The 12811-nt window shown below is 43.5% G+C and overlaps 1 protein-coding gene across 5 annotated transcripts in view; it reads left to right on the plus strand.

Moving 5' to 3' along the window:
• Positions 1-12811, plus strand: part of LOC139540774 (rab GTPase-activating protein 1-like) — a 181494-nt gene that overhangs the window by 32165 nt on the left and 136518 nt on the right. For all 5 annotated transcript variants that reach the window (XM_071344726.1, XM_071344729.1, XM_071344728.1 and 2 more), the window contains exons 8-11: positions 3466-3532; positions 3788-3890; positions 6600-6766; positions 10793-10919. In XM_071344726.1, the coding sequence (XP_071200827.1) occupies positions 3466-3532; positions 3788-3890; positions 6600-6766; positions 10793-10919 (464 nt within the window). The remainder of the gene's footprint in view (positions 1-3465; positions 3533-3787; positions 3891-6599; positions 6767-10792; positions 10920-12811) is intronic.

Below are 12811 nucleotides of genomic sequence, written 5' to 3' on the forward strand. Positions count from 1 at the left end.
GTGCATGTAATGAGACAAATGCAGATAGTTAGTTAACTTCTTACGGCTGAAATCCCGTTAACGGGATCGATATGACAACAGCCAGTGAAAGTGCAGGGCGCCATATTCAAACAACAGATATCTCATAATTATAATTACCGTACTCAAACATACAAGTATTATACACCATTTTAAAGATAAACTTGTTGTTATCCCACCACAGTGTCCGATTTCAAAAAGGCTTTACGACGAAAGCATACCATTGCAATTATGTTAGGTCAGCACCTAGTCACAGAAAAACACAGCCATTTTTCCAGCCAAAGAGAGGAGTCACAAAAAGCAGAAATAGAGAAAATTAATCACTAACCTTTGATGATCTTTATCAGATGACACTCATAGGACTTCATGTTATGTTTTGTTCGATAAAGTTCATATTTATGTCCAAAAATCTCAGTTTACATTGGTGCGTTATGTTCAGTAATGTTTTGCTTCCAAAACATCCGGTGATTTTGCAGAGAGCCACATCAATTTAAAGAAATACTCATAATAAACATTGATAAAAGATACAAGTGTTATGCATGGAATTATAGATATACTTCTCCTTAATGCAACCGCTGTGTCAGATTTAAATAAAGCTTTACGGAAATGCACACCATGCAATAATCTGAGTACAGCGCTCAGAGACCAAAACAAGCCATACAGATACCCGCCATGTTGTGGAGTCAACAGAAGTCAGAAATAGCATTATAAATATTCACTTACCTTTGATGATCTTCATCAGAATGCACTCCCAGGAATCCCAGTTCCACAATAAATGTTTGTTCGATAAAGTCCATAATTTATGTCCAAATACCTCCTTTTTGTTCGCGCTTTTAGTTCACAAATCCAAATTCACGAAGCGCAGGCCAGACGAAAAGTCAAAAAGTTCCATTACAGTTCGTAGAAACATGTCAAACGATATATAGAATCAATCTTTAGGATGTTTTTATCATAAATCTTCAATAATGTTTAAACCGGAGAATTCCTTTGTCTTTAGAAAGGAAAAGGAATGCAGCTACCTCTCACGGGCGCACACCTGACTGAGCTCATGGTATTCTGCCAGACCTCTTAGTCAGTCAGCTCTTATTCTCTCCCCCTTCACAGTAGAAGCCTGAAACAAGGTTCTAAAGACTGTTGACATCTAGTGGACGCCGTAGGAAGTGCAATATGACCCCATAGACACTGTATATTGGATAGGCAAAGACTTGAAAACCTACAAACCTCAGATTTCCCACTTCCTGGTTTGATTTTTTCTCATGTTTTTGCCTGCCATATGAGTTCTGTTATACCCACAGACATCATTCAAACAGTTTTAGAAACGTCAGATTGTTTTCTATCCAAATCTACTAATATGCATATCTTAGCTTCTGGGTCTGAGTAGCAGGCAGTTTACTCTGGGCACCTTATTCATCCAAGCTACTCAATACTGCCCCCAGCCATAAGAAGTTAATCAATAGCTACTGACTAACTATTTAGCAGTCCTATGGCTTGGGGGTAGAAGCTGTTCGGGGTCCTGTTGGTTCCAGACTTAGTGCATCAGTATGGCTTGCCATGTGGTAGCTGAGAGAACAGTCTAGTCTGACTTGGGTGGCTGGAGTGTTTGAAAATTTTTCGGGCCTTCCTCTGACACCGCCTGGTATAGAGGTCCTGGATTGCAGTGATGTACTGGGCCGTACGCACTACCCTGTGTAGTGCCTTGCGTCGGATGCCAAGCAGATGCCTTACCAAGCGGTGGTGCAGCCAGTCATGATGCGCTCAATGGTGTAGCTGTAGAACTTCCTGAGGTTCTGAGGGCCCATGACAAATCTTTTCAGCCTCCTGAGGGGGAAGAGGCGTTGTTGTGTCCTCTTCACGTATGTGTTGGTGTGTATGGACCATGATAACTCCTTAGTGATGTGGACACCAAGTAACTTGAAGCTCTCGACCTGCTCTACTATGGCCCTGTCGACGTGGCTGGAGGCGTGCTCGGCCCTCCGTTTCCTGTAGTCCACGATCAGCTCCTTTGTCTTGCTGACGTTGAGGGAGAGGTTCCTATCCTGGCACCACACTGCCAGGTCTCTGACGACCTCCCTGTAGGCTGTCTCATCATCTTCGTGAAACGTAATGATGGTGTTGGAGTCGTGCACGGCCATGCAGTCGTGGGTGAACAGGGAGTACAGGAGGGGACTAGGCACGCTCCCATGAGGGGCGCCCGTGTTGAGGGTCAGCGTGGCAGATGTGTCATTGCCTACCCTCACCACCTGTGGGCGGCCTGTCAGGAAGTCCAGGATCAAGTAGCAGAGGGAGCTGTTGAATCCCAGGGTGTTGAACGCTGAGCTGTAGTCTATGAACAGCATTCTCACATAGGTGTTCCTTTTGTCCAAGTGGGAAAGGGCAGTGTGGAGTGCAGTAGAGGTTGCGTCATCTGTGGATTCCGTTATGCGAATTGGTGTGGGTCCAGGGTGTCTGGGATGATGGCGTTGATGTGAGCCTTCACCAGCCTTTCAAAGCATTTCAAGGCTACATGAGTGCTACGGGCGATAGTCCTTTAGACAGGTTACCATGGTATTCTTGAGCACTATGGTGGTCTGTTTGAAACATGTAGGTGTTAGACTTGGTCAGGGAGAGGTTGGAAATGTCAGTGATGACACTTGCCAGCTGGTCAGCGCATGCTCTGAGTACTCGTCCTGTAATCCGTCTGACCATGAAGCCTTGTGAATTATTTTTGGTTTTAATTTAACCTTTATTTAACTAGGCAAGTCAGATAATAACACATTCTTATTTACAATGACGGCCTACACTGGCCAAACCTGGAGGACGCTGGGCCAATTTGTGCGCCGCCCTATGGGACTCTCAATCACGGCCGGTTGTGATGGTCTGGATTCGATCCAGGGTGTCTGTAGTGATGCCTCAAGCACTCGGGAGTCCAATAATAGTAGTCATGCCTTCTTACATCAGTAATGTCGTGTGTAGGAAAGTTCTAGGTCAACCTTACGAAGGAGGGGGGAAATCAAAGCGCATCAGATGAAGCATAATATATGGTTTATTTTCTAATGAAGTAGTGATTCTCAGCGCAACCACTTGATGGCGCACCTATCATAAGAAACAGGCACAGAGTGGTCTCTGTTTCCAAGTGATATTGGCACTGCTTTGCTGTAGTTTAATTTGGATTCTTTGAATTTATAAATAGACCCATGCATATTCACCCACACCAGCATTCGACTAGAGTCTACAGAATTCAGAATTGGGTCACTCTAACAAAATATACCTGTAGCTTTGCTAATGCCACGCTGATGGAGATTTATTTTTAATTATTTGATTTTATTCAATTATGAGTCTCTCAGCAAATACCGTTTTGTCTTTATAATGAATCCAAATTTAGCCAAAACCCAAACTTTGGGTTTTATGGAAGGTGAGTTGCAGTGCCCCCTTGATCCATTGGCCCTGACCTGTGTTCCTCTCCCTCAGGTGTTTTGGGATGTTGCTGAGCCCAGGGCAGAAGGTTCGGAACAGTGACATGCATCTTCTAGACATGGTGAGCAGCAATCACGGTGGTTTCCTTTATTCACATAACCAGGTTACAGAACAGCACTCCCATTTCTATGTACTGAACTATCACTATGAGACTAGTTATTTAGTCTTTTTGTTGACTTTAGTGTACTCTTTATTGGGCAGGTTAAACAGAGTTGAATTGAAAATTGATTCTTTGGCTTTTGATTGGAATGGCTTTGCCGTTTGAGGCCTGTTGACCGTGATTGTATGTCATTTCCCTGTTTGTGCCTATGTGAAGGAGTCCATGGGGAAGAGCTCGGATGGAAAGTCGTATGTGATCACGGGCACATGGAACCCCAACATGGCTGCCTTCCAGGTGCTGAATGAAGACACACCTAAAGGTGAGAACCATCCCTCAACCCTGTCACCAGCCTATCTTACTTACGCATGCCATTGTCAACCAGCCTCACACACTAGCATACTGAAGCATGTCATTGCCAACCAGCTTAGCTGTCGCATTCATAGCTGGCCAGACAGTTTCTTATGATTTTATGACTCTTTCATCAATTCTAATGGACATCTGCCTAATAAGCAGAAAACAACACAAATTAAAGCTCTTATACTATTATAGTGTTTATCTTACTATTTTCATCTGAGGAGATGGATGGCTGAGATGGCAAATTAAAGCTTCATTTCTGATATTGACAGGGGGAAGGCACTTATTTGCTTCTTTTGTTTTTTCCGCTATAGACCCTGCAAACAATAATGAGTCGTTAGGATGTCCTGGGACGTGACAAAATGGTCGCCTTAAGTCGTCACGATGTTGTAATGGTTCCCTGGAGGTTTTGTGTAGTTCCCATCGCGTGATGGTCCCTAAGGGAATGTTCTCTGGGGTCCTTTGTGTAGTTCCCCGCAAGTTCCCAGGACATCACTGAGGACCATGTCGGGACCTTTTTTGGAATGTTTTCAGGACCATCATGCCACGTCCTAAGGATTAGTAAAATGAACGTCCTGACATGGTCCTCAGTGATGTCCTGTGAACGTACATGGAACTAGACAAGGGTCCCCCAGAGAACGTTCCCTTGGGACCAACACTCGACTTTCTTAGAATGTTCACAGAACGTCAGTGGGATAACGTCGCACCGAAACCCTTAAGGGACCTAATGGGAACGTCACAATGTCCTCCAGACGTTTGCTGGGGAAAGCCTATTAGATTAGCAACATTGCGGTTGTGCTCTACGATTGGTTTAGCGCGCTAGCAGCGTTCAACCTCAGTGGTTAACAGGGTCAGAGACCGAGGAAAGGGGACGTGGAAGACTTTACTGGTGCTGAGCTTTTCATTTGTGCTAATTGTAGCTAATGGTCCTGTCCATGTGGTCCCAGACTCGACCTATATAACTAGCACCTTTGATTTGTAATGATTTCTTTTTTGTACTCAACCAACACAGGACATTTCTTTTAAAGGCATTTCAAGTGACTTAAAATTGTGCTAACATTTCTTACTTTGAACAGTCACAAAATAGTCACCACCTCTAACATTTGATACCAGCTATTCCCTACGATGGCCTGCAAAATAAGTGATATATGCCCCAAACCAATTTGGCTGTCTGAAAACATGGGTGGTTTGGACACCTTTTCATATATCAGGTCCCAGTGTAATGCACAGTAAGACGCTGCCAAGCGCTGCAAGTGCAAGACCTCGCCTCACTGAACTCATTATATCAAACAAATTAGCAGCGCTGCGGAGTTGCTGACTCGGAAGTCAGGAAAGTTTGACTTGAACCTATATGGCAGCTTGTCAAAGCAACCCAGCTCAGGGGAGTTAGGTAGTCTAAACTACAAAGCCACGATTCCTCCACAAAGAAAACAAACCATTCACTAGTAGAAAAGGAAGTAGGTAGTTGTGATAACTGGCTTGCAGAACATGCATGTAAACATTGGATATTACAGTGTTTGTGTAAATAATAAACCAGAGCCAGAACATTTAGTAATTCTCCGTATAGATTTTAACTGATATACTGTAGCTAATGGTTTTTGAAATATGAAGCTATATGCACTGGAAGACTTCCCACAAAACATGAACATAATTTGTTACTTATACAAAAACAGCCTTCTACCATGGACTGAAGACTTTGATTCTACACTATTAAACCACACAGCTTACTTCATGTCAAAACTGGGAGAGACAAGACTTCTAAAAACAATGGCCCTAGCGGTCTCAACTAAACAAATCCTTCTTTGTTGTCAGCGATTTGGCACGCAGGGAAAGTAGTCCTGTGGTATCGGAAGCTTGAAGGGATGCCGTTTCCTAAAACATCTTTCTAAACCAACATGCTATGCTTGACTTTTATGGTAATTGGAATCTATTTTTAGGCCATTCTTTACAAGGCAGTTTTGTAGACTTTTTTCCCCCCCCTGGTTAATTACAATAATAAAACCTTCTCACTGTGAAATGGGTTCTTTTTCCCTCCGTTTCCTAGCTCGGCGATTGCTATCTGTGTGTTTATTTTTCTCCCAATCCGTTTTTTTCAACCCCAAAAATTGGATGTTGCAAGATCTGTTATCCCGGACGTCACTTTTTCACTTGGATGAAGCTGGTGGTACTAGAGGACAGCTTAGATTTATGCTGCACTACATTGCGATATATCACACAGCTTGTCTCATGCTGTGACTTGGAATGCGGTTTCCTTAGATTCTAAATAATTCGTAGATATTTAAAGATGCTGAGTTTCTTGGTTGTAATTATATGATTCTAGTTTTAAATTGGACCTTTGTCTCTTTCTCTGGGAAGGGTGAGATAAGAGAATAGGTGTGCTGCTGTTGCTAGTTTGACAGCTGGTGGTAGTGGTGGAATCCAAGCCCTCTGAGGAGTACACGTTTGGTCTACCTAATTAAAACAGCAGGCAATATATTTTCTCTGCGTTCTATAAACATACATTTAAATCAAGCTAATAGCCTACCATTTCACTTTATCCACTTAGTGTGTCAACCCGCAACGCCCACTTTAACCCAGACAGATACAGTATACATTCTGGAACTGCTGTTGGCACTACAAACACCCCCTCCATCCAGTGTGTGACCTTGTCCTCTCTGTGGTGGTCTCTCTCCAGATAAGCAGGTGTACATGACCGTTGCGGTGGACCTGGTGGTGACTGAGGTGGTGGAGCCGGTGCGCTTCCTGCTGGAGACCCTGGTGCGCGTCTACCCGGCCAATGAGCGCTTCTGGTACTTTAGCCGCAAGGCCTTTAGCGAGACCTTCTACCTCAAACTCAAACAGGTAAATAAATGGCCAGTTAATAAATATCCCAAATATCTCAACCTTTACCTCCATCACACACATAATAAATATCCCAACCTATACCTCATCGTACACGTAATAAATATCCCAACCTATACCTCATCACACACGTAATAAATATCTCAACCTTTACCTCCATCACACACATAATAAATATCCCAACCTTTACCTCCATCACACACATAATAAATATCCCAACCTTTACCTCCATCACACACATAATAAATATCTCAACCTTTACCTCCATCACACACATAATAAATATCCCAACCTTTACCTCCATCACACACATAATAAATATCCCAACCTTTACCTCCATCACACACGTAATAAATATCCCAACCTTTACCTCCATCACACACGTAATAAATATCCCAACCTTTACCTCCATCACACACATAATAAATATCCCAACCTTTACCTCCATCACACACATAATAAATATCCCAACCTTTACCTCCATCACACACATAATAAATATCTCAACCTTTACCTCCATCACACACATAATAAATATCTCAACCTTTACTTCCATCACACACATAATAAATATCCCAACCTTTACCTCCATCACACACATAATAAATATCCCAACCTTTACCTCCATCACACACATAATAAATATCCCAACCTATACCTCATCGCACACGTAATAAATATCCCAACCTATACCTCATCGCACACGTAACAAATCTCCAAAAACCTGTTTTTGCTTTGTCGTTATGGGTTATTGTATGTAGATTGATAAAAAAAAATCATCAATGTTAGAATAAGGCTGTAATGTAACAAAGTGGAAGGTCAAGGGGTCTGAATACTTTCCCGAAGGCACTGTGTATATACAGTACCAGTCAACAGTTTGGAGACACCTACTCATTCAAGGTTTTTTCTTTATTTTTTACTATTTTCTACATTGTAGAATAATAGTGAATACCTCAAAACTATGAAATGACACATGGAATCATGTAGTGACCAAAAAAGTGTTATACAAATCAAATTATATTTTAGATTCTTCAAAGTAGCCACCCTTTGCCTTGATGACAGCTCTGCACACTCTTGGCATTCTCTCAACCAACCTGGAATGCATTTCAATTAACAGGTGAGCCTTGTTAAAAGTGAATTTGTGGAATTTCTTTCCTTCTTAATGCGTTTGAGCCAATCAGTTGTGTTGTGACCAGGTAGGGGTGGTATACAGAAGATAGCACTATTTGGTAAAAGACCAAGTCCATATTATGGCAAGAACAGACAGCTCAAATAAGCAAAGAGAAACGACAGTCCATTATTACTTTAATACATGGTCAGTCAATGTGAACATTTCAACAAATTTCTTCAAGTGCAGTCGCAAATACTATCAAGCGCTATGATGAAACTGTCTCTCATGAGGACCGCCACAGGAAAGGAAGACCCATAGTTACCTCTGCTGCAGAGGATAAGTTCATTAGAGTTACCTGCCCAAATAAATGCTTCACAGAGTTGAAATAACAGACATCAACTGTTCAGAGGAGACTGTGTGAATCAGGCCTTCATGGTCGAATTGCTGCAAAGAAACCACTACTAAAGGACACCAATAAGAAGACGAGACTTGCTTGGGCCAAGAAACACGAGCAATGGACATTAGACTTGTGGAAATCTGTCCTTTGTTCTGATAAGTCCAAATTTGAGATTTTTGGTTCCAACCGCCAAGTCTTTGTGAGACACAGAGTAGGTGAACGGATGATCTCCGCGTGTGTGGTTCCCACCGTGAAGCATGGAGGAGGTGTGATGGTGTGGGGGTGCTTTGCTGGTGACACTGTCTGTGACTTATTTAGTATTCAAGGCACACTTAACCAGCATGGCTACCACAGCATTCTGCAGCAATGCGCCAACCCATCTGGTTTGGGCTTAGTGGGACTATCATTTGTTTTTCAACAGGACAATGACCCAACACACCTCCAGGCTGTGTAAGGGCTATTTGACGAAGGAGAGTGATGGAGCCTCCACAATCACCTGACCTCAACCAAATTGAGAAGGTTTGGGATGAGTTGGACCGCAGAGTGAAGGAAAAGCAGCCAACAAGTGTTCAGCATATATGGGAACTCCTTCAAGACTGTTGGAAAAGCATTCCAGGTGAAGCTGGTTGAGAGAATGCCAAGAGTGTGCAAAGCTGTCATCAAGGCAAAGGGTGGCTACTTTGAAGAATCTCAAATATAAAATATATTTTGTTTAACACTTTTTTGGTTACTACATGATTCCATGTGTTATTTCATAGTTTTGATGTCTTCACTATTATGCTACAATGTCGAAAATAGTACAAATAGAGAAAAACACTTGGATGAGTAGGTGTGTCTGAACTTTTGACTAGCATTGTATATAGAAGTAGTCACCCTTTAGCCGTAAGGCATGGATTTCTTTTTAGGGATGCACTACGGCCACGCAAGGGGGCATCGATGGCCATGACCGTCAATTCCGTCGGGATATTCGAGGTCTGCACACATCCACACCCAATCCATTTGACCCGAACTCCTCCAATAAAAATGCATGAGAGCGACGTTGTTCTCGACGCGTTCAATTACCACGCCCAGCACACAAGTGCATCCTCGTCCTGTCCGGTCCTTCCGCAGGTGTTTAGAAAATCAAAACAAGCCCCTAAGTCAGTAACATAAGCCCCTTGCCTCCTTGTTTGAAAGGGAATTTTCATCTCCACTCCAGGCTTTGAATGCATACCAAATGGAAGCCTAGTCCCTATATAGTACACTACCTTTGAACAGGGCCTTGGTCAAAAGAAGTGCACTACATAGGGACTAGTTTGTAATTTTGGACATAGCCTTTGTATCATTGGGAGCCCTAATACGAGGCAGCCACTCATTATCGCACTGTAGTAATTAGGGCTCTGCCTGTGTGCCTCTCTCTCTATAGTTAGCTCATCAGCAGGCAGCAAAGAATGGCGGCTGCTGTAGTTAAAAGTTAATTAAAAGATAGCCATTCTAGTGTTTACACAAGATTCTAATCCGAGCCACTAGCTCCAGTATTATTTGAGTACGATTTGTATTTGTTCCGGGGGCCTCTCATTAAGGCGTTGAGGAATTAGAGGAGCCATTGTCGTCGCCCTCTCTGAGCATATTTTGCGCCTTGGCTCACAAGGAGATAGAAAGGCTTTGGTGATTTGTTAGTGGAGGATCCTACCCAAGGGCTAAGTGGTATTATTGCGAAGCTTATTGTGACCCCCTTATTTGTACTACCTAAACCTTAGTAAATGCCAATGTTCTCGTATATGTCATGTATGACTGTTGATAGCACTAGCCAACTATGGTAATGCATTGCCAATTTTTTTTTTTTTAGATGTATAGTCTTCAATTATGGCCCTTGTGCTAAAATGTTAGCTTGGATCCACATGTGTTCACAGAGCAAGGGCTACATATAGGGCTCTTGCATTAGTGTTGTCATGGATCCACCTCTCACCACAAGTGCTGAGACCAAACAACCCCAGTAGCAACAACAGTGTTACAAAACCCCCAATGTGCAATGTGACAAAGCCCAACTTTAGAAGTGACCTGCATAGGCGAGTGAGCCCAATCTCTCTGTGCTCTGATTGCAGCAGGCTCCCTGTGAACCCTATTACCAGACACTCTGGCCAAAAGACGTCTGGCGCGATCCTTGGCGCTCTCTGCCGCCGCTCAATTTAATTTCCTCCTGTACGTGTAATTATATTTTTCCGTGGATCCCCTCGGGTGGTGGCAAAAGGTGAGGCTAACTTTAGACAGATTTTGTTTCAAAGGGAGGCACTCTGAAAATGTTTGAGGATACCCAAAGAGACACTGTCGCAACAGCTCTCACTCTGAACAAATTCGTATTTTTTTTTCAGCGTGTAGAATTGACTCGTCAATGCTGCTGCAGTAGTAATAAGTTATGTTTAACTTTGTTTCTTGGTGCTGTGTCAAAATGAATCCTCCCACTGTATTATGTCTGCACCATATGTGACTTTGGTGTGTGTGTGTGTGTGTGTGTGTGTGTGTGTGTGTGTGTGTGTAGGGTGGTGAGAAGGGTGGCCAGGGTGATGCCATGTTGGAGGTGGTGAGCCTGCAGAAGGAGACTGAGAGGAGCAACGGGGGACGAGGCCGTCTGGCCTCTCCGGCTGAGGAAGAGGAGCCTGAGGAAGGTATTGAACTCTCCCTCTCGCTCTCTGTTTACATCCTCATTTCATCATCGTATCTGTCTCTCTCTTTCCATCTTTGACATTCTCTATCTTACCTCTCGCTCTATCTATCTATCCATCCATCCATAAACGTTGCCCTGAAGACTAACTAAGAGTGCTTTGTTGTTTTGTTGGCTAGCCTTTCAATCACCTTCCAAGGTCAACATGAGAGCTTGCACACCTCTCCAGGTAAAATGCCTCGGCACATTGAATTCCATCCGCCTAGGCACATTGAATTCCATCCGCCTCGGCACATTGAATTCCATCCGCCTCAGTCACACGGACGACATAATTGTATTACCTAATATCGCTTGATTGAAAAATACACTATGTCTACCGCCGTAATGCTGAAAAACTTGCTATGTTCAATTTCAAAGAAAAACGACCTGCGTCTCAGAGCTTACTTAGATTGCTTTTAGAAAGAGTGTGTACAAGGTGAGAGAAAAAAAAGAAATAGATTGCTTTGGCACAAATAGCTTGTTGGAGGAGCATTTGTTTTATTTATATATTTCGGGCAATTGTTTCTCCTCGGTGGCGGGAACACCTCATACAAATGAGATCATCTGTCCAGATATTCCCCCTGAATTGAACGTTATCAACACGTTGGCTCACTTTGCATTTTCCTGAGGCTCGCCCCCCTCCTCGTATCTGGCGGCCATGAATCAACTGTGAAGTTTAATTTAGTGTGTGTGTGTGAACCGCTGTGAGGGGGAGGTGTTGGCAGGCGTGGATGTTTGTGGGGGAACGTTTGTGTGTGTGTTTGCGCTTTTGTGTCTGTGTGTTTGAGGCGTGTGTGTGTCTCAGACAGTGGGGAGTTATTTTTTTTTGTGTGTGTCGAGCGAGGCTGAGGCGAGACAGAATTCCAGAAGCTTTGGATGGGTTCTGGAGGGCTCAGTGGTTTCACTGGAGCACAGTCCAATCCGGTTAAGTAGGGTTGACTCATTGGTACCGCCGCACTGCTGCTGTGGGCTAAGACCACCTGGTACCCATCTCGCCCTCCCTCCCCGGCTTGACTCAACACTGCACAGCTCTGGAAGGAACTCACTGCCTGCCTGCCACCCTGCCTGCCACTGGTTTACTTACCGAGAGGATTTCACTCTTCATTTTAGGAATGCTCATTCTGTGTTTTCCCATTTCCACCATCCTATTGAAAATATGAATATTGAATGAGTAAGGTTTTTAGTTGGGAAAATTGGGTCATATTGATGATTGCAGTCAGATGCAAATACATGAGAGGAGTAAGAAAACAAAAGGTTTTACATGGCAAAGATACAAGACACAAAATGCATCCTCAGACTTCTTTCTAGGGATTTAATGACTAGTGAAAGTAAACAAACATAAACAAACCCTCTTCTTATTACAGCACTCTAAGTACACAAACCAGAGCCGCCAGAAAATGTCTAGCGAGCTGGCATTTCCCCCAGTACTTTTCAATCTGGTGTGACGCCCGGCACATCACTTTCAAAGCAGCAGCACAGAACTCCTTTACCAGACATAGTCATTAGTTCATGACTTAGAAAAAAACTTTTGCAATGGTAAAGAAAGCACGCTTACTTGACAAGTTGACATAGTACCTCCTCCAATTTCTGCCTGTTTTATCTAGTGACTACGACCCTGTCCCAGTGTCACCCCCACACTCGCTGCGACAGGTGGATTCACTTGTCAGTCACAGTGTTCTCCTAGCTACAGCCTACAGGGACTCATCAACTACGCCTCTCAACAGCTTAGTTGCATATCGTTTGACAGTCTGCATTCTGCACTTGGTTTCTTTTTTTCCGCTCACCCTCCTCTCCTGCCTGAGATGTGCCTGCACCAATCCGTCGAGACTCTACTCCCCGCTACGTCAAAAGCAAATG

This window comes from Salvelinus alpinus, chromosome 16 (assembly GCF_045679555.1).
Source record: "Salvelinus alpinus chromosome 16, SLU_Salpinus.1, whole genome shotgun sequence".
Taxonomy (NCBI): Eukaryota; Metazoa; Chordata; class Actinopteri; order Salmoniformes; family Salmonidae; genus Salvelinus; species Salvelinus alpinus.